Source organism: Aspergillus fijiensis, assembly GCF_003184825.1.
Source record: "Aspergillus fijiensis CBS 313.89 unplaced genomic scaffold BO72scaffold_77, whole genome shotgun sequence".
Lineage (NCBI taxonomy): Eukaryota > Fungi > Ascomycota > Eurotiomycetes > Eurotiales > Aspergillaceae > Aspergillus > Aspergillus fijiensis.
The window spans coordinates 1-19068 of NW_024469053.1; the positions used below are offsets into that span (position 1 = coordinate 1).

General features: G+C 52.8%; 9 protein-coding genes across 9 annotated transcripts; 4 read left to right on the forward strand and 5 right to left on the reverse strand.

Moving 5' to 3' along the window:
• Nucleotides 1-38: 38 nt before the first annotated feature.
• On the reverse strand, nt 39-519 carry BO72DRAFT_501030 (origin recognition complex subunit 4; the record flags this gene model as incomplete). Its single annotated transcript, XM_040948939.1, has 1 exon — nt 39-519. A coding segment is annotated over one exon (481 nt), but the record flags the coding sequence as incomplete, so codon positions are not given.
• Nucleotides 520-1517: 998 nt separating this feature from the next.
• Nucleotides 1518-2399, forward strand: BO72DRAFT_463015 (PaaI family thioesterase; the record flags this gene model as incomplete). Its single annotated transcript, XM_040946578.1, has 3 exons — nt 1518-1619; nt 1652-2071; nt 2322-2399. 3 exons carry the CDS (start codon nt 1518-1520, stop codon nt 2397-2399), a joined length of 600 nt encoding a protein of 199 aa, XP_040796344.1.
• BO72DRAFT_452743 (secretory pathway gdp dissociation inhibitor) lies at nt 2323-4636 on the reverse strand. The gene is made up of 8 exons (XM_040945801.1): nt 4374-4636; nt 4290-4314; nt 4176-4235; nt 4073-4100; nt 3661-4006; nt 3057-3611; nt 2748-3005; nt 2323-2687 (listed from the first exon to the last, which is right to left on the reverse strand). Exons 1-8 carry the CDS (start codon nt 4417-4419, stop codon nt 2602-2604), a joined length of 1404 nt encoding a protein of 467 aa, XP_040796345.1. The 5' UTR covers nt 4420-4636; the 3' UTR covers nt 2323-2601.
• A 561-nt stretch (nt 4637-5197) lies between these two features.
• On the reverse strand, nt 5198-6445 carry mrpl4 (mitochondrial 54S ribosomal protein uL29m). Its single transcript, XM_040942554.1, has 3 exons — nt 6021-6445; nt 5786-5952; nt 5198-5635 (listed from the first exon to the last, which is right to left on the reverse strand). The coding sequence occupies exons 1-3, from the start codon at nt 6385-6387 to the stop codon at nt 5450-5452; spliced, it is 720 nt and encodes a 239-aa protein (XP_040796346.1). The 5' UTR covers nt 6388-6445; the 3' UTR covers nt 5198-5449.
• A 541-nt stretch (nt 6446-6986) lies between these two features.
• Nucleotides 6987-9603, forward strand: BO72DRAFT_452745 (NOT2 family protein). Its single transcript, XM_040945802.1, has 8 exons — nt 6987-7120; nt 7458-7565; nt 7631-7772; nt 7879-8405; nt 8461-8525; nt 8580-8848; nt 8902-9256; nt 9327-9603. The coding sequence occupies exons 1-8, from the start codon at nt 7108-7110 to the stop codon at nt 9417-9419; spliced, it is 1572 nt and encodes a 523-aa protein (XP_040796347.1). The 5' UTR covers nt 6987-7107; the 3' UTR covers nt 9420-9603.
• A 79-nt stretch (nt 9604-9682) lies between these two features.
• On the reverse strand, nt 9683-10768 carry gtmA (gliotoxin thiomethyltransferase; the record flags this gene model as incomplete). The annotated part of the gene is made up of 4 exons (XM_040941777.1): nt 9683-10065; nt 10133-10189; nt 10273-10311; nt 10375-10768. 4 exons carry the CDS (start codon nt 10766-10768, stop codon nt 9683-9685), a joined length of 873 nt encoding a protein of 290 aa, XP_040796348.1.
• Nucleotides 10769-11904: 1136 nt separating this feature from the next.
• Nucleotides 11905-15850, forward strand: BO72DRAFT_439856 (condensin subunit SMC2; the record flags this gene model as incomplete). Its single annotated transcript, XM_040943426.1, has 6 exons — nt 11905-11997; nt 12073-12113; nt 12206-14363; nt 14429-14803; nt 14855-15528; nt 15583-15850. The coding sequence occupies exons 1-6, from the start codon at nt 11971-11973 to the stop codon at nt 15848-15850; spliced, it is 3543 nt and encodes a 1180-aa protein (XP_040796349.1). The 5' UTR covers nt 11905-11970.
• Nucleotides 15851-16463: 613 nt separating this feature from the next.
• On the forward strand, nt 16464-17153 carry BO72DRAFT_472491 (CUE domain-containing protein; the record flags this gene model as incomplete). The annotated part of the gene is made up of 2 exons (XM_040947143.1): nt 16464-16745; nt 16866-17153. The coding sequence occupies 2 exons, from the start codon at nt 16464-16466 to the stop codon at nt 17151-17153; spliced, it is 570 nt and encodes a 189-aa protein (XP_040796350.1).
• A 500-nt stretch (nt 17154-17653) lies between these two features.
• psf2 (DNA replication protein PSF2) lies at nt 17654-19007 on the reverse strand. The gene is made up of 3 exons (XM_040945803.1): nt 18764-19007; nt 17980-18566; nt 17654-17900 (listed from the first exon to the last, which is right to left on the reverse strand). Exons 1-3 carry the CDS (start codon nt 18875-18877, stop codon nt 17792-17794), a joined length of 810 nt encoding a protein of 269 aa, XP_040796351.1. The 5' UTR covers nt 18878-19007; the 3' UTR covers nt 17654-17791.
• Between the last annotated feature and the right edge of the window lie 61 nt (nt 19008-19068).

Below are 19068 nucleotides of genomic sequence, written 5' to 3' on the forward strand. Positions count from 1 at the left end.
CTCCTCCTCCTCCTCCTCCTCCTCCTGATCCCCAACACCGTCATCTTCTGACGCCGACACGTATTTCGCTCTCCGGGCACTCTTAGTTGTGGATCCATTCTGCCTCGGCGTCGACGCCGCCGCGCCCTTGCCCGATGGCGTCTCCACGATCTCGTCTCCATAACGTTTGGGCACTTTTCGCTGCCGACCACTTGACCGTACTCCAGCTCGCGACGGGGTCTCTGTTGCAACCGTCTCTTCAGCTTTGTTGTTGTGGGCGTTGTCATCCTCCACCGCTGGAGCACCTTGGGAGGATCGTCGGCGTTTCGATCGCGCAGAAACTGGCGGTGATCTTGGTTGCTCGTCAACCGGGTGCGCCTCCTCCGCTTCGGTCACTGCCTTGGAATTCTTATCTGGCGTAGGTTGCGACTGGCCTGTCGGAGCATTGATAGTATCATCGCGCATTTCCACATCTCCATCTTCATCCACGGCCTGTACATTCGACACCCTTCTCCTCTTGCTCGCGCGCGAGTCCTTCATTGTTGACGCCCGTAGGTATTTCGCCTTTATCTGGGTTCAAGGGTTTACTGTCGAGCTGCTGATTACCGGAAACTTGAGAGCTGTGTACTCATTTCACGGGGCCCGGTTTGTAGAAGAAAAAAAATGTGATTGGCGAGTATGTCGCACGGTTGGTTTATCGGCGCGAAGGGGAAGGATAGATAGGTAGTAACGTGCGGAGAACGAAATAATCTCCAATGGCGGCCGATCGGAGCCCAATTGGGGGATGAAGGTGCGATTCGCGATTTTGCTAAATGACCTGACTTTCATGCAGTCAGAATCCAACAAGTATTCTCCAGGCCACACTGAGGAAAATGCTGTCGAAGGAGCAACCAGGGTTATGGGAGTTTGTTTCGGACTTCCGGCCTCCTCCAAGGCGGAGAAGCATTAATGGGGAGAGACGAAATCTTGCAGCCTCAGGCAGCACGCGCGACGCGCGGTCATGTGAGACCTCGTTGAACTATAGCCAGATTCCCCAGAAGCTGGAACCTTGTTGTGGAGACCATTGAAGTTTGTCTGTGTCGGAACACTACAGGCTTGAAGGTTTGTTGACGGGTCCATTTAGTCTGTGTCTAGTCTTTGACTTTGATTTGAGGATGGTAACATGAAGTATATATCTCGTCTCCGCAATTGACAATCCGAATCGAACGCTCTATCGCAAGGCCCAATCAGGTAACGAAGACGAAGCCAAACAAAAGGGGAGCGAAAGATATATAAGAGAAGGTAAGTGGACCATGATACCACAAACTTATGTGACAAGGCTGAGCATTCACCAGTGAACAAGTGACAACCATTGAAACAACAGCCAACAGCCGTCAACCTCGGCTATTTCCCCTCCAGCAACTCCCCCAACCGACGCAAGCGTATAGATATGCGTCTGTGGTCGACTTCATTGTCCAGACTTGCATACCACATGAGCCCATACTAGCCCAAGCCCAACGATTTTCAAATCCACAATCCAGAGATATCTTCAAGACAAGATGCCTGTACCCACCACCCGCGCATACAACGAACTGGACGAGTTCGAACGTCACGTCCACAGCCTAACCGAGGGTCCTCCCCCCTTAGACCCCGACAACAAAGTATGTATACTGTACTGTACTGTACTGTGTAGCTACATGGCTCCCGATCCCAAGTGCTTTGTATCACTAATGATTTGGCGCTCAACAAGACATGGGACTACTCCCCGCAAGCGTGCAACCTGCGCTTCGAGTCCGCGACTCGTGGTGCCGGGGCCGGCGCCCCCGCACGATGCTCCTACCTGTTCACCACCGTGCCGGCGCTTTGTAACTTCGCCGGCAACCTGCACGGCGGCGCAGCCGCCACCATGGTGGACTGCCTCACCTCGGTGCTGATCCTGGCGCTGTCGAGCCCCGGCCGCTTCTCGACGGCGGGGACCACGCGAAACCTCCACTTGACCTACATCCGTCCCGTACCCGTGGGGACGGAGATGCGGCTGAACTGCGAGATGGTCAATATGGGCCAGCGGATGGCGCTGGTGAAGGCGGAGATCTGTCGCGCGGAGGATAGCAAGGTCTGTATTGTGGCGGACCATGAGAAAGTCAATTTGGATGGCTCGTCGATGTGAAAGAGGGACTGACTGGCTGGCTGGGAGGGGCAATGCTGGTTTGTTGCACCCGTCGGTCGACACTAGCGCTTGTTGTACTACTTCCTCTCTCTTCTATCTATTTGCAGAGTCGTTTTCTCTGACCTTCGGGATCCTTCTGCTGAGGGTGGTCTTCTGTGTTGTCGACGCTACTTACGATAGAGCATTTTTTTAACAGCCTTATGTGTTCAACTCTCAGAACGACAACTCTTATTCACAAAGTGGTGTGGTGCTATGCACCTGCGAGCTGGGTTGATATGAACATATGTAGACCTGTCCCTACTGTAATAATATCGTATGCCAGAGACCAAGGGAGCGGACTGAGTCCAAGAGCAATATATGGTATGTTTCATGAGCGTGAAGGAAAGTCCAAGAGGAATTATGGCTCAAGTCAAAAACGCGCATCCGAAGCGACAAAAAAATTACTGTACCCTAGTATGCAAATGCTGGAGGCTGATTTACTCCACAAGTTTCTGATCTTCCCGGAGACCCTCCACCTTCAACTCTTCGCCCGTCGCACGACGGTAGATGTCCCGGACATCATCTATGAAAATATCAGCAAAAAGGCTCAAAACCTCTCTCTCATGGGATCTGGAAGGCTTACCTGTTGTGGTCTCGAAGTGGGAGGTAGCATCGTAGCTCTTGGAGATGAAGATGTTGTCCTTCTCGCCACTCTCGATGGGCTCGTACAGAGGAATAGGAGCACTGAAGAAGGTCTCCTCAATCTTACCCAAACGCTCGAATCCAGGCTCCAGTTCGATGTGGTGGTTGGCATCGCTCTCGGCAATGGTCGAGACAATGGCGATATAGTATCCCTTGGGGCAGACATTGTGTGCCGAAGAGACCATAGCAATGTAGATATCTGAAGTATATTAGTACGTCGTGTGATCAGAGGCGATTCAAATAAACATACCATGCTTTCTTCCGACCTGAGACTGAGGGATGATAAGTTGCAACGAGTCGCTGCCGTCGGTCTTATCGATGGGGTGGTTGAGGATACAGATGGCCTTCAACAAGTGGCCAGTAACGCGGACCTTGCCAGGGAAGTACGAGGGGTCGGCGAGAATCTTCTTCGTCTTAGTGGTGAAGCTCATGGTCTCGCCCTCATTGTCACGGTCCTTCATGGTGGCCTTGATTCCGGACACCTTGCCGCTCTCATCGTAAAGGACCTCATCCACGGAGGTGTTGAGCATATAAGTACCGCCATAGATAGCAGAAAGACGAGCGAAACCCTGGGGAAGCTCACCCAGGCCGTAAAGGGGGTAGATGTATGGCGACTTGCCGTAACGGGCCATGGAGTTGACATACAGGCGGATGCGGTTGATGGTTTCGGGAGCCGCTCCGGGCTTGAGGAAGTATTCATCGGATTGGTAGAGAGCCATGGAGTGTCCAATGAAATCGCGAGTGTTATCCTCCAAGCTGAACTTGTCGTAGACCTCCTTCATCGTGCACTGGGTGATGTCGAGGCCTATCCCATGTCAGTGTCATGAGGTAGTAAAAGCACAGCTTCTACGAACCTTGGTGAGTGGAGGGATTGCTCTCGTTGAATTCGCCCACCCACTCCAAGAACTTCTTGGCTCTCCGCTTCTCAAACATGCCCATGAGGGAAGAACGCAAAGCTTCACCGGCATCCGACGGCACCTTGGCGACGGTGGCCTTGGGACCCTTTCCTTGCTGGACGTAGCTGCCCGCAATCTGCTTGAACTCGAGGTATCTCGTGACATCGGTGGAAACCAAAATGTTGGTCAAGTCGCCATTGGCCATCAACAGCTTGGGAACCAGGTCGATGTTCCAGTCGTTGACACGGCCATACTTCTTCCAGGGCTCCTCGCCGGGGCGAACGTTGCCGTACTTCTTAAAGAGCTGCAAGGTGTAAATCAACTGTTAGCAACACTGACACAGAGTATGAAAGGGGCTGTAGATACTCACAGTCTCAATGTTAACAGAGGCAGCCTCTCTGAACGCTTGGTTAGTGATTTGTGTGATGGCAAAGGTGGTGGGAAGATAGCTCCGGCGGAGCGCCCAAACTTACCCTCCGTAGTGATCATTACGGTCAATGTGAAGGACCTTGTTTCCCTTGACACTCAAAACACTGCAGAAACCATGAGCAACTGAAATATAGCCGACAGCGGTAAGGAGGACTTACCCAGAAAGTACACACTCGGTCAAACCTGCGGAGGGGGGAGGGGGGTCAGTATAGCTTGGGTGGAATGGCGGGGTAGTAACATACCGGTGCCGAGCACCACGACATCATACTCGGGGGCGATCTCATCCATGATGTGAGATAACGCTGGAAATCAATGACAATGTGCAAATGAGTCTCCAAAGGAGTGATAGGAGGATGGGAATAAATATGGGCAGTAAGTGTATAGGGGGAAGAAGATGGAGAGTTATGAAGCACGGTGAGTTTAAAGGAAAGGAAAGAAAAGAGGAGAGGAGGGAGAGGAGGAGGAGGAGGAGGAGGAGCAGGCCCGTCGAAAGGAGGCCGACCCGTCAGTCTAAGGCAGTCCAAGGGTAGATTTGGAACCCCCCGCGGATCATCGATCACCTTCTCGAACCCGTTATTATTTGACGCCCGCCCACCCAGGCTCCACCAAGGCAATTAACGTTGGCTTTTTTTCCAGGGTGACTGCCAGACCTTGAACCTCCTTAGAGTCCTAGACTCACGGGTTATGGACTTTATTAGACTAGACCACGAGTCCTTGGACGGTTGAGACCAAACCAACTACTCATACTACGACTACGACAACAAATACGACCCGACTATTGTATGGTAGGCACCAAGACAATGGACCCGTAGACCAAGTTAATCTATCGGATGAATCATGAGCCCCTCTCCCAATTTCTTCTTCTGTGACCTCCTGAAACTCCTGCCCCTTTTCCCAGTCCGACTACGTAGCACATAGCACATAGCACATAGCACATCGCCAATGACCAATATTCTCATGGGGATTATTGCTTTCCGTTATGGACGGTCTACTCCGGACTGGCCAAAGTGACTAACAGCCGACCCCGGCAACTATTTGCACGCTATCCATATCGGTGCCCTAATGGCTTGATTATTTGCAATAGCCATCGGAAATTTCTCCTTCCAATCATTCTTCTATGGATGTCTTTCAATAAACTCACAGACATTTCTCCCTATGATCTGAGCGCAATGTATAGATTCTGAAGCAAGCCAATGCATGGTAAAAAAAAAGGGGAAGTTGCAAACTATACTACATACAATAATACAAGACCAGTAAGGTGGACTTCCGTCAATAGAGCCCCGAACTGTGTCTTCAATGACATAACCAATGGTGGAATTTACGCTTTCTCAGCCTGCTCAGGCTTCTCAAGGTTCTCAGACTCCCCAGACTTCGCAGGGTAGGATGCATCCTGAGTACCTTCATGCTGCGGCCGGTATCCATTCTTGTAAAGCTTCTGAGCATCTTCCCAAGCGTACCATCTTTCTCGCAGAACGTGCTTGATGCCGTTTTGCGTAACGCGAACCTAATGGATCCGTCGAATGTCAGCAACCATACTGATCCATTGGATAATGAGACAAAGGCTTGGATCGACGTTGCGAACTTGATTGTAGCCTATTCGAAGGAGCAATGACAACCGGGGGGGGGGGCATTTGAAGATAGGGATGGGACATACCACACGGTCTCGCTCGTTCGCCTCGTATTCACCATAACCGGCCTTCAGTCTCTCTCTCTCCAAGTTGGAGGTGGCTATGCGGTTGCGCTCCTTGACGCAGACCCACCACAGAGAGTGGAGGTCATCCCACGACTTCTCGCGGAGTTCCTGAATCGACCATGAACGACCTAAGAGATCGAAAAATGAGTTGACTGGGCCAGACTAATCCTTCAGGAAGAGAATTGGAGAAACGAACCGTGGGCGGTATCATATTCCGGGCTGCTCAATGCCTGTCGGTCCTTGGGGAAGAATCCCCAGAGTCCATGGTCGGGGGTAGGGTGACGCTTTTCGACTTCGCCGCGAGCGACGGGCTTGGGCAATGGGTACTTCGACACACCCAGCTTGAATTTCGGGCCGGTGCGGTGGATGGCGGACACACCGCGAGACTTGCTCAGGTCACGTCCGTGGCCCGCGGCGGCAGCGGTGGACGAAAAGTTCGAGGCCTGGGCCGGCGACCGGTTGAGAGAGAAATGGAGGGACGGGGCGAGGTATGGGGGAGGCAATTCACCCAGAGGGAAAGCGCCGGTCTGGCGAGCCAGACGCAGGACGGCCTGGCGATGCATTGTGAGGAGCGTAGCCTTCGTAGTCGGAGGGATCTCTAACACAACATGTCCGTTCTGCGGCCCCGAGGAATCAAAAGCTGACGGAGCGGAGTTTGGGCGGCTAGATCACGTGCAGGCGCCGCTCCAGGATGCTCCGTGCAACATCGACCTATAGGGCGAGCCAAGCGAAACATTCCATAAGCAAGGAAAAACGCGGTCGGCCAGCAAAGAGAATAGTTTACATGAATCTATACTTAGGAATCAGTCTCTCCCAGTCTGGAAAGATATTGGCTCATGTATACTGCACAGATCGAAGCTACCTACCTAGTAGTATCTAGTAATCATTACTGGCCATGTCTTGCTTTTGGTAGTATCATGTACATACAGAGAAACCTCCCCATACATGCTCATCCTGCCTACTCTTCATCGTCTTCGGCTAGAGATGAGCACTAACTAAACTGTTCACGACAAATTCTTAGTTTTGTACAAGGTAACGTGACCAGGAGTGTTCTGGATGCTCGTGACCCGAGCGGCTAGTCATGGATGGTCCGTGCATCAAAGAAGAAGCGCGCGGTTGCAGCCACTCCGCCTCCCAGTACCGGCGCAACAGTGTGGGTAGAGATCCTAGCTGCACATTTCCTTCTTATCGCTGTTACGCTGAAGTACTGACTGTCTTCGTGGAGTCCCGGTCCAAAATTTGACTTTTCCATAGAATCTACTGAACGCCCGCCTCTTTGCACAATGAACAGGCCAGGTTTGTCCTTTCCAACCTTCCCTTTGTGTTCGTCATGACTGGCCTCGCTGCTACGGCCGCATCATACGCCCTCGATCTTGGATACTGTGTTGCCTTCCATCGCCCCAACGTTCGTGTGGACGGTCCCGAGGGTGCTTGATGCACGGTACCGTGGCCGTTCTCTACTTGTGTTTCAATCGCAAAAATCCATTGATGGTTCCTGCCATGGGCAACCACGAGACCTAGCAGCAGCATCTCCGCACCCTCCCTTCCGGCCTCACTTGAAGGCAGTCGCAAGATGTCAAGATATTCTAGCAGAGGCTCTGACTGTGTCGCTGACCGCTTTTACCCACTCTAGGAACAGGCCCACAACCCCTACGAGGCATGGCCGGCTTCCCCGCACAACAACAGGCACAAGCTCGAAACGCAGCATTAGCAACGGCGCGGTTACCGAACGGCAAGATCGGTGCGACCTTTTTCTGATCATGGCCATTCTACACACCCGCAAACTGACAATTGTGGCTGGCATAGGGAGCGGAGCGAACTGGAACTTCAACTTGCCTGTAAGCGGAACGCCAGGGATGCAAGGCAGTCAACAACGCAGCATCGGGACAATGAGCACATTCGCTCAAAGCTTAAGTGGATCCCAGCCCACTACGCCGCTGGATCTCTCGTGAGTGTAGCACTCGACCTGCAGGGCTTGACTTTTATGGATCAGCTCATCGAGGATACCCATGTCGGTTGAGTTCATGACTGAGAATCATTGTTTCTCCTCACAGGGACTTCCCCTCGCTATCCGGCGCGGCTCCACAATCACAAACCCAAAACCCAAGCCATATGGTATGGGCAAATGCCAGCCAGCGTGCTATGCAGCAGACCCCTGTCCAAAGACCGCAACATGCTACGTCGCAAGCGCCTCAAAGACCACCTCAAACGCAACCCCAACACCCTCAACAGCAATCTCAGCCCGCACATGATGACGTATTCCCCTCCGGCGCGCAGTTCGCCAATCGTTTGGAAGATTTCCGGAATGGTGGTCAGGGTATCAGTGGTCAGCTGAGTGCCGGTGGACAGCCGCAGACGGGCAATATTGAAGAATTCCCTCCGCTCGGACGTAATGCGCCTGCAGACCTTAGTCAGGACCGAAGAGGATCGCTGATGCAGGGTGCGGGACTTGGAAACTACAGCAGTGGTATGCCATTTTCTGGCGTGAACCAGTCCCAATCTGCACAAAATCGCAACATGATCGCCGCTTCCATGAACGGACAAGAACGGATCATGTCCCCTGGTGGTGCAAGCTCAACAGGTAAGTCGTAGTGGAGCGCGTTGGCGCCGCACGGAGCGCTAAGGCCACGTTCTAGGAATAGACAACTCGCGATCCCCTGTGAATCAAGGCTCTAGCAGGCTTCCAGCCCCCGAAAAAGAGGTATTGACCCCGACTCGGTGACACTTTGGCTTTGAAACTGACGAACTATAGCAGGAGGTCAACAGCTCTGTAGCGTCTAATTCAGCCGGTTACAGTGAACAACCAACAATCATGCGACCGCCAGGGTTTCCGGCCACGGGTAAAGAAGCGTCTGCTGGGACTGCGCAAACGGTCGATCAATCGCCTTTCGCGGAAATGAGCGAATTGGACAAGTTCGGGCTAGCGGGATTGTTGCGCATGATCCATAGCGATAATGCTGATGTTTCAAGTCTGGCAGTAGGCCAGGATTTGATGACGTTAGGGTTGGATTTGAACCAGCCGGAGTATGCATTCTACCAAACCCTGTGCGAAAAAACATGTCGACTGACTCCTTTAGACCATTACATACGTCATTCGCTTCACCATTCGTCGCGTCCATGACAGGCGCCCCTCTGGAGCAAGATTTCGCGCTTCCTTCATGCTACAGCGTGGCTAACGTCCAACCGTTGCAATCGCGGATTCCGAGTTTTAGTGATGAAACGCTCTTTTACATCTTCTACAGCATGCCCCGAGATCTCCTACAAGAAGTTGTAGCCGAGGAACTGATGGGTCGGAAATGGAGATATCACAAGATCGAGCGGTGCTGGCTGACTCGCGACGAGACGTATCCCGGCCCTGTTGATGTGGAACGTGGTGTCAGTGAAAGGGGTGTTTACCTCTTGTGGGATCCTACCAGCTGGAAGAAGATCAGAGTATGCCCTCTCGCCATGCCCTCATTTTGATTTTGTCTTCATAGTAACATACTAATCTTGCGATCTGCAGCGTGAGTTCATCCTTCGCTACGAGGATCTGGACAACCGTATGGATCCCAACCGAGGGCTTGCGCGCGTCGGATTCCCGCACCACGGGTCATGAAAATCGACACGGACCAGTCAAGGTGGAATGGGGTCAGCAACGGCGTTCGGGCTCACTGATCGTTTCCGTATACAGTCGCTCTAGATGTTACTAGTAATAGCGGAGCACCCGGTGTTCTCTACAATCTGTGGGAAAGTACCTTAGTACATATCTCAACCTCAATCAATGACTCCGATGATCTGAAGTTCGGTTCTTGGTGACTATAGTATGCGCACATTATATTGTAGATTAGAGAATCATAGGTAAACTTCCCTCAATACTCTTCACTTACTTCCCACCGCAACAACAGCCGACGGCCCCATATTTACTAGCCCATCTACCCCGAATCTCTCTTCCAGATACCTCTGCACCACCAATGGTGCTTCCGCCTGATACCGCTCTCGCTGTTCCTGAGTCCACAACTTTTCCATCACCAAATTCAGCATACTCCGTGAGAGCTGCACAAATTCAGAGATCGGAACTTCGACCTGCTCCGTCACAGAGGTCACCCGAACCTCTTTGAACCCTGCCTTCTCAAATCGGGACCTTACGAACGATTCCGAATCCCAGCCAACGTTATGCATAGCCAGGAACTCCTCTACAGTTGGGAACTTCAGGTCCTCAGACATTCCAGTGACAGCGGATCGGAGGAGAGACATCCAAGTCGCTATGCAGGAAAGTCAGTACCTCAGTCAACTGGTAAGTTCTCGGTAGAAGACCGGAGGGCACATTACCGTATTTCCAGGTCGTCGTCGCCAACATTCCCCCCGGCTTCAGGATCCTATAGCATTCTTCGCCACGCACACATCGATTGCACGTCAGGAAATCCGTTCCAGCGCGTCCACTGAACGATTTACACTGGAGCACAACTTACCATTCATCGCCGCCTCCGGGTCCGGGAATAGAGTGAAGGCTACAACAACGCCTCCCAGGTCAGCCTTAACCCTCACCGTCTCATGTGGAGGCGGAAACCAACCGAAAGCCGCGAATATATCGGTAAACCCCCCATCCGGAAAGGCGGTGCTCTGCGCATTCACCACCTTCGCTTCCGCGTTGGGCCATTTCTCTCGCTCGATGCGCTGCCGGGTGGCCTCGATCATCGTCTCGCTCAGATCGCCGCACGTCAAGCTCCAGCGCCTCTTGCTCTCGTCGTCCAGTGTGCGGGCGAGCGTGCTGGAGACGATGCCCAGGCCGCAGGCGTTGTCGAGGATCACGCGCGGGGTTCCGGAGCGTGCTCGCGCCGCGATGCGGGCGTGTTCGATCAGAGATGCGGCGAAGGGGCCGGTGAGTTTCTCGGCGATGTAGTAGTTGGCTAGGAATTCGGGGGTTTGGTAAGATGTGTACTTGAGTTTGGGGTGAGAGGTGGCCATTGTTTGGTGGGATGATTGGGGATTGGGGCTTGCAGAGAGGGGATTAGCGGTTGCAGAACTCGAGAAGGGGGGGGGGGGGGTGGAGTGCAAAAGAATCGATGGATGAGATGAAGTGGACGAGCTTGGTGAGTACTTCTTATATTACTTTTTTCCTCCATGCCCTTCTTCGTGTCTGCTGGCTGCTGCTGGGGCTGCAGATGAATGTCTCCGAGATGTCTCCGGAGCACCTTGAGGACGAAAGTCTGGTATGAAATGATTGGTTCTTAGCTAGGCATGGTATAAATCCTTGAGACCTGGGGTAGTAGCAGTTCGTCTAATGATAAAGGGAGCTGGATTGTTAGGGCGGTGTTGATCCTCTGAGACATACTCGTAGACTAGTAGACGTCATGATGCCATGAAACTCGTATTCCAGTGTAGGCGGGGAGTATCGGTGTGCTATGCCACGATCATTTTGCAATATCGCGCAAGAGAACTAGAACTGTACAACAAGAACTGCAAATGCATAGTATCTCTAAGGTACTCTGTTTAAGAAGGTTATAATCGATTTCTATTACGTTTATTCAAGGACGATTGCTGCTATCCCGGTCTTGGATGTACAGTATAGCTTCCGCATGCACTGGTAGTTTTCATAGCCACATTGCCATCGAATGTAAAGGCGCTCAACTCAAAACGCCGAGTAAAGAAAGACCAAAGGTACCTGCCACACCTAGTGGTTAGACTCTAGGACATGATCAGTTACCCCAAGGGCTTCGTAGTATTTTCATGAAGCATCAATCACGGACTTGATTGCATTGATGCCTCTCAAATACTCTCTCCGATAGTCCGCCTACTGACCGAGAATCGAGCAGAAACCTACAAGTGACAACTACGATATGGTGTGACTGCCCATCTCTGTCTCGGAGTGCCCTGCTGCAACTCACTCTTGAGGTTATTGTTGTACTACCTATGTAGGCGAAGAACCACATGCATTGTGATTGGTTGAGTTCTAAGATGGCCATTTCAATCACGTGCTGCCCCTCCATGATTACATTATCCAGATTACAGGCTAAGCCCAATGGAGCAAACAGTAAACACGCTGCCCGCCGCCGGCAAAACACCGCCCGCGAAAACAATTCCCGATCGAATTAGCGACATACACCCACCCCCCTCATCGCCTATGCACCCAGAATTGTAGTTGATGGGGTAGAATCCGAGTCGCAGCCATGAGGATTACAGAAATTATCATTGATGTGAGTCCACTCTCCCCGTCCGCAAGAGATACATGTGAATGAATGTGAATCACTGACTCCGTTCGATCTCTACAGGGCTTCAAATCGTATGCCGTGCGTACGGTTATCTCAGGATGGTATGCGCTTACTGGGTCGCTGAATCAACTTACTCGATCTGCGAAAAATTTCTGGGAATTAACAGCTGATGATTTACACTTTCTGTCTCCAGGGACGATTCCTTCAACTCCATCACCGGCCTGAATGGTAGTGGAAAATCCAACATCCTCGACGCCATCTGTTTCGTTCTCGGTATCACGAACATGAGCACCGTCCGCGCCCAGAACCTCCAGGATCTCATCTACAAGCGCGGTCAGGCCGGTGTCACCAAGGCCAGCGTGACCATTGTTTTCGACAACCGCGACACGGCCAAGTCGCCCATCGGCTTCGAGGAGTATGCGACCATCTCCGTGACACGCCAGATCGTCCTCGGCGGCACGAGCAAGTACCTCATCAACGGCCACCGCGCGCAGCAGCAGACCGTGCAGAACCTGTTCCAGAGCGTGCAGCTGAATATCAACAACCCCAACTTCCTGATCATGCAGGGCAAAATCACTAAGGTGCTGAACATGAAGGCGGTCGAGATCCTGTCGATGATCGAGGAAGCGGCGGGTACGCGCATGTTCGAGGATCGGAGGGAGAAGGCGGTGAAGACCATGAGCAAGAAGGAACTCAAACTGCGCGAGATCGAGGAGTTGCTGAAGGAGGAAATCGAGCCCAAGTTGGAGAAGCTCCGGTCCGAGAAGCGAGCGTTCTTGGATTTCCAGCAGACCCAGAACGACCTGGAGCGCTTGACGCGGCTGGTTGTGGCCCACGATTACCTGAAGAGCAATGAGCGGCTGCTTGTGACGGGGGAGGAGTGTGAGAATAAGAGACGGAGGGTGCAGGAGCTTGAGGACAGCGCAACGAAGCTCAAGGGCGAGATCGCCCACTTGGAGGACGATGTGAAGAGAGTCAAGGCCGCTCGTGATAAGGAGCTCCGTAAGGGCGGCAAGTTCCAGGCCCTGGAAGACGAAGTGAAGTCTAACTCGCACGAGCTCGTCCGATTGACTACGGTATTCGACCTCAAGAATGCTAGCATCGCTGAGGAGAAGGAGAAAATGAAGGAATCCCAGAAAGCAGTTAGCGACCTGGAAAAGGCCCTTAAGGAGAAGAAGAAGGTCTACGATAAGATGCAGGCCGAGTTTGATGCCGCCAAAGCAGAACTGGACGCCCAGACCTCCGAGGTGGAGCAGAAAGAGGAACTACTGCAAACACTCCAGACCGGTGTGGCTTCGAAAGAAGGCCAGGAGAGCGGTTATCAGGGTCAGCTGCAGGATGCCCGTAATCGTGCTAGCGCAGCTGCGACGGAACAGGAGCAAGCCAAGTTGAAAATCGCGCACTTGGAAAAGAGAATCAAGGAGGAAGAGCCCAGGGCGAAGAAGGCAAAAGAGCAGAATTCCGGTCTCCTCAAAGAACTGGAAGGATTGAAGTCTCAGGCGAAGAAGCTAGGGGCTGAGCTTACTAGGCTGGGATATGAGCCTGGCAGAGAAGAACAGCTTAACCAGGAGCAGGCGGAACTGCAAAGGGACATCCGCGAGCTGCGCCGGAGAGCTGACGAGCTCCAGAGGAAGGTCGCAAATATCGATTTCCAATACGCTGATCCTCACCCTCATTTCGATCGCTCAAAGGTCAAGGGTCTTGTTGCGCAGCTTTTCGCCTTGGACAAGGAGAAGGTTCAAGCTGCAACTGCGTTGGAGATTTGCGCTGGTGGACGCTTGTACAACGTTGTCGTTGATTCTGCTGAGACTGGTACCCAACTTCTAAAGAACGGCAGGCTTAAGAAGCGTGTGACAATTATTCCCTTGAACAAGATCTCGTCTTTCAGGGCCTCCGCAGAGAAGATCGGAGCCGCTCAGAATATCGCCCCTGGTAAGGTTGACCTTGCCTTGTCACTAATCGGTTACGACGAGGAAGTTACAGCGGCAATGAATTATGTTTTTGGCAATACCTTGATCTGCCAGGACGCTGAGACGGCCAAGCGTGTCACTTTCGATCCATCTGTTCGCATCAAGAGTGTGACGCTCGAAGGCGACGTCTATGACCCCTCGGGTACACTGTCCGGTGGCAGCTCCCCGAACTCAAGTGGTGTGCTCGTGACGCTCGGGAAATTGAATGAGATCACCAGAGAGATCCGCAGCAAAGAGCGACTCCTCGCCACCGTCGAAGAGACCATGAAGAAGGAGAAGAAGAAGCTTGACGCAGCCCGAACGATCAAGCAGGACCTGGATCTCAAAACGCACGAGATCAAGCTTACAGAAGAGCAGATTAGCGGCAACTCGTCTTCAACGGTAAGAGAAGTCTACCATGCATATCTCAAATCACACAATTCACAACAGCAGCTCACTGGAACTAGATCATTCAAGCCGTCGAAGAGATGAAAGCGAATATCGAGCAGCTGAAGCAGAACATTTTTGACGCGAAGACTCGACAAACAGAAGCATCCAAGGATATCAAGCGAATCGAGAAGGACATGAGCGAGTTCAACGACAACAAGGACAGCAAGCTGGCGGAGCTGCAAGCCTCTCTAGACTCTCTTAAGAAGAAGCTTTCTAAGAACTCCAACTCCGTGAAGACCCTACAGAAGGAACTCCAGAACTCCAGATTGGAATTGGAGCAGGTTGGCAGTGACCTGTCCGCGGCGGAGGAGCAAAGCTCCGAAGCCGAAAACACACTGAAGGCTCAGCTGGAGGAGATTCAGTCATTGAAGAGAGAACAGGCTCGGGTCAAGGTAGGCAAGCGAATAATTGCAGTGGCAAGTTGCGTACTAAAAATGTCATAGGATGCACACGACCTTGCACAAGCTCAGCTTGATGACGAACGAGCCAAGCTTAGCGGCTTTGATAACGAACTACGCGAGCTCGAAGTGGCGATGAAGTCTAAAGGCTCCCAGATAACTGAAGGCGGTCTCGAAATGCAGAAGCTGGGCCATCAGCTGGAGAAATTACAAAAGGACCAGCAGGTGGCTGCGCAGACGGTTGCCCATATGGAAAACGAGCATGAGTGGATCGCGGACGAGAAGGATAACTTTGGACGATCCAACACGCCCTACGACTTCAAAAATCACAACATTGCCGAGTGCAAATCAACTCTGCGGAATCTCACGGAGCGGTCCCAGGGTATGAAGAAGAAGATCAATCCCAAGGTCATGAACATGATCGACAGCGTGGAGAAGAAGGAAGCTGCGCTGAAGAACATGATGAAGACTGTCATTCGGGACAAGAGCAAGATCGAGGAAACGATCATCAACCTGAATGAATACAAAAAGGAGGCTCTTCACAAGACATGGGTTAAGGTCAATGGTGACTTCGGTCAGATCTTCTCAGAACTTCTGCCGGGCAGTTTCGCCAAGCTGGATCCTCCAGAGGGCAAGGATATTACCGATGGTCTGGAAGTCAAGGTCTCTTTGGGTAAGGTCTGGAAGCAGAGCTTGACGGAATTGAGTGGTGGACAGAGGTATGTGAAACCACACGGCGAAAGCCTTTGCGTATATGGACACTTACAGATGAGCAGATCTCTCATTGCCCTTTCTCTGATCATGGCGCTGCTGCAATTCAAGCCGGCCCCTATGTACATTCTGGACGAAGTTGATGCCGCTCTGGATCTTTCACACACACAGAACATCGGCCGCTTGATCAAGACGCGGTTCAAGGGATCTCAGTTCATCGTGGTGTCGCTGAAGGACGGTATGTTCCAGAACGCCAACCGTATCTTCCGCACGAGATTCAGCGAGGGTACCAGTGTGGTCCAAGCTTTGACTGCTGCGGACCTTAAATAAGTTCGCCCTCCACAGAGACTTGATTCTTCGTTTGTGCATACTTCTTTTGGGCTACTCTGGTTAAGGACTGGGACAGGAAGCGTTATATTACCGGGTCATGGGGGTTACTGGATGAGGTGTTTTGGATGATGTATATGAATCTGGATGACTTTGCTGTTACAATTTAATGACATCTGTTGATAGTAACACGGCATTTTTGAAATAGTCGAGAATGGTGTATATGCACTACTCAATCGTACGAATACGAGTACGAGTTGGTAGGCAGGATGCCGTCAGCGGAAGTAGTTAGTTAACTTAAGTTAGTGAACTTCATACGGAGTTATCCAGCAGGGATTCCGCCCTCCCGTTCCGCCCTCCCGACTGCTCCACCGCCACCACATCGCCCGCTCTCCCTAATCTGCCGCGGCTTTCCTCAAGTCAACCAACATCCCCCTCCCTGGAAGCGTCTCCACCCATTATTTACCTTTTAGCGACAATTTGCCCCTGTTGCGGGTGACGTGAGGCCAGAGTTATTCTTCCACTCATTTTCGGCGATCTCACGCCTCTCACATCTGACATCCCTCGAGTCCTCCAACACTGACGCAGTCCCCTCCTTCACACGTGACCCATCACCATGCCTGACGAAGAACCGTCCTTGAACATCCCCTCCCTTCTCACCCTCGCCGTTGTCTCTTTCTTCGTGATTCGATGGTTTTTCAACCGTGACGGAGATGCTGGGGCCGAAACCGGTCGCAGCCGCACGCGAGGAAATGGCGTCGATCCAGCCCACGTCGAGCAGATCTCGCAGATGTTTCCTCAGCTCAGCCATCGCGAGATCATGTGGGACTTACAGCGCAACGGAGGGAACATGGCCGCTACTACGGAAAGAATCCTGACGGGCCGTGGCCTAGAAGTGGTACGTCTTGCGCCTAACGTGGTAGCACTCTGCTACTGTTCACCCTCTCTTGCCGGAGGGAGGGAGAGACTCAGCAGTCGGAACAGATGTTCAAACTAACGCCGCATGCAACCTCGATAGCCCCCTCCATCGTTCCAACCCCAGATCGCTATCCCGACCCCTACCGCGCCAGTACAGCCCGCCGCCGCTGCACCCAAGGCAGACGGCCAGGACCTGATCTCTCGGTACAACCTTCGCTCGAAAGTCGGCGCAGACGAGGACGCCGCGACCTCACAGGCTCAGTCCTCCACGGGTTGGTCGCAGAGCAAGGAGGAGCGACAGCGTTTGCTCCAGAAGCGCAGGGACGACATGATCTTGGCGGCGAGGAGGAAGATGATGCAAAAGGACCAGACGGCTGCTGCTCAATGAGGGCCCCCCTTTCTCGATGTGGCTCTGCGCCCAGGCTCTTCCCTCCCTACTATTCACTATTTCTTCGTTGTGACTTAGCACGGCCTGCATATATGCATGGGATCGATCGTTGTGGGCTTTCATCGCTTCAGGCTTCTCTCCCAGTCAAATTTGGATTGTCCTTTCCCTTTTTCTCTTTTTGTTGTGACCTGGCCTTTGTTAGCTCTCGTCGTTAGTTCTATACCTTTGCTTTTTTTCTGTCGGCGTTGAGGATGGTTCAAGATTCAATCAATGCTGACAGTACCCTTTTCGGCTCGGCTCCGACATTTTCCATGTTTCGGGGGTGATGGTGTTGACTTTACTGCAAGTTGTTGTAGGTTGCTGTCCCTATTGGACGGATTCACCCTTTTTTGCAGGACGCGACTTGTTCATACGGCGGGGGATTGTATCATTTCCAAGTAAATAGACCAGATTGATATGCACTGTATGCGGTGTAGTAAGTCTGTCATCAAAAGAATACGCGAGGGTATATATACATATGACTTTCCCGGTTGGGTGCTGCAAAATGCCATGAAAAAAAAAGTACTGTATGTCTCCGTAAACGCCGACTGCAGATGAGCAGCCCTGTGTCAGAAAGGAAGGGGCCGTCTTCCCGAGATCTAGAATTCCATTTCATCGTCATCGTCCTGCGTCGCATCGTATCCACCGTTAGCCATCTCTTCCGCCAGCTCCTCCCTCCGAGCCTGTTCTCTGGATGCGCCGATCCGTCTAAGGACCAAAAGAGTTAGCCAGCTGCAAGCAACCAAAGAAGAACCTTCCCCATGATGTAGACGGGAAATAATCATACCGGAGCCCATCGACCACCCCGGAGATAAACCTCCGACCCTCGCCGAGCTCGATCGCCCCGACGCCCGTCAGCGCCACGCCGCCTCCGCCCATCGCCGCGGCGTCCAGCGCGTCCACCCCGGACCGGATCTTGGCCATGCGCACCTCGCGCAGCTCCTTCAGCAGCCGGCGGGTCTGGTCGGGGTCCACCAGGTCGTCGCTCGCCGCGTCCAGAAGCATATTCCCGACCTCGAGCCAGTGGAAGGGCAGTGTCTGCAGCTCCTGCGGTGGGACATGGTCGCGCGCGACGTTCTGCGGCAGGAACGGCGGCGCCGGGTAGTATCTCTCGCCGTCCGGGGTGTAGCGCGGGGTGGCGACGGCGGGCTCGCCGCGGTCGTGGAGGAGGGGTTGGCCCGGTAGGGGCGGCGGCGGGGAGAAGGTGTCCTTGTACTCTTCGTATTGGGTCTCGATGTCCAGGATGAAGGAGAGGGACTCCGGATGGAGCCACGAGGGCGGGAGGATGTTGGCGCGTCGTTGGCGTTTGAGGAGAAGCGCGAGCCAGAGGGGGAGGGAGGCGCGTCGGGGGGGGATGAGAGGTTCAACGGGGCCCTGGTGTATTCGAGCTTTAGGATCTTCCATATGCGCAGAGAGAGGGAGATGCTGGTGCGGAGTGGAGAAAGGAGAGGTAGTTGTATAGAGACGCGGCTCGGTTACATGTGCGTGAGTGGTTTATGGAAATCGACTTTGAATGCGAATGGGAATATTGGAAGCATATCAGGAGTGTTTCCTTGATCGCTAACACTTACACCAAGCAACTCCAGCCCTTCCAGACGCTGACGCGGCAGGATAGTGACCATCTCCATCTCGGCCAGAAAGGAGATCTCCGGGGGCGTGATGCCCCGCGGGAGGGGAAAGGCCATTGTCCCTCAGTCAGGCAAATTGGGCGATGGAAAGGGATGGAAGGCTTAGCAGAGGGACGCGGTCCATGCCCTGTGATCGATCTCTAACAGATGAAAAGAGAGCAAAATGCGAAAGACGAGCTGTTCAGTCATGCCATTCAAGATCAAAGAAAGATTGACAGGCGCGTGTGAAGGCGGTCTGTTTGCCCGGT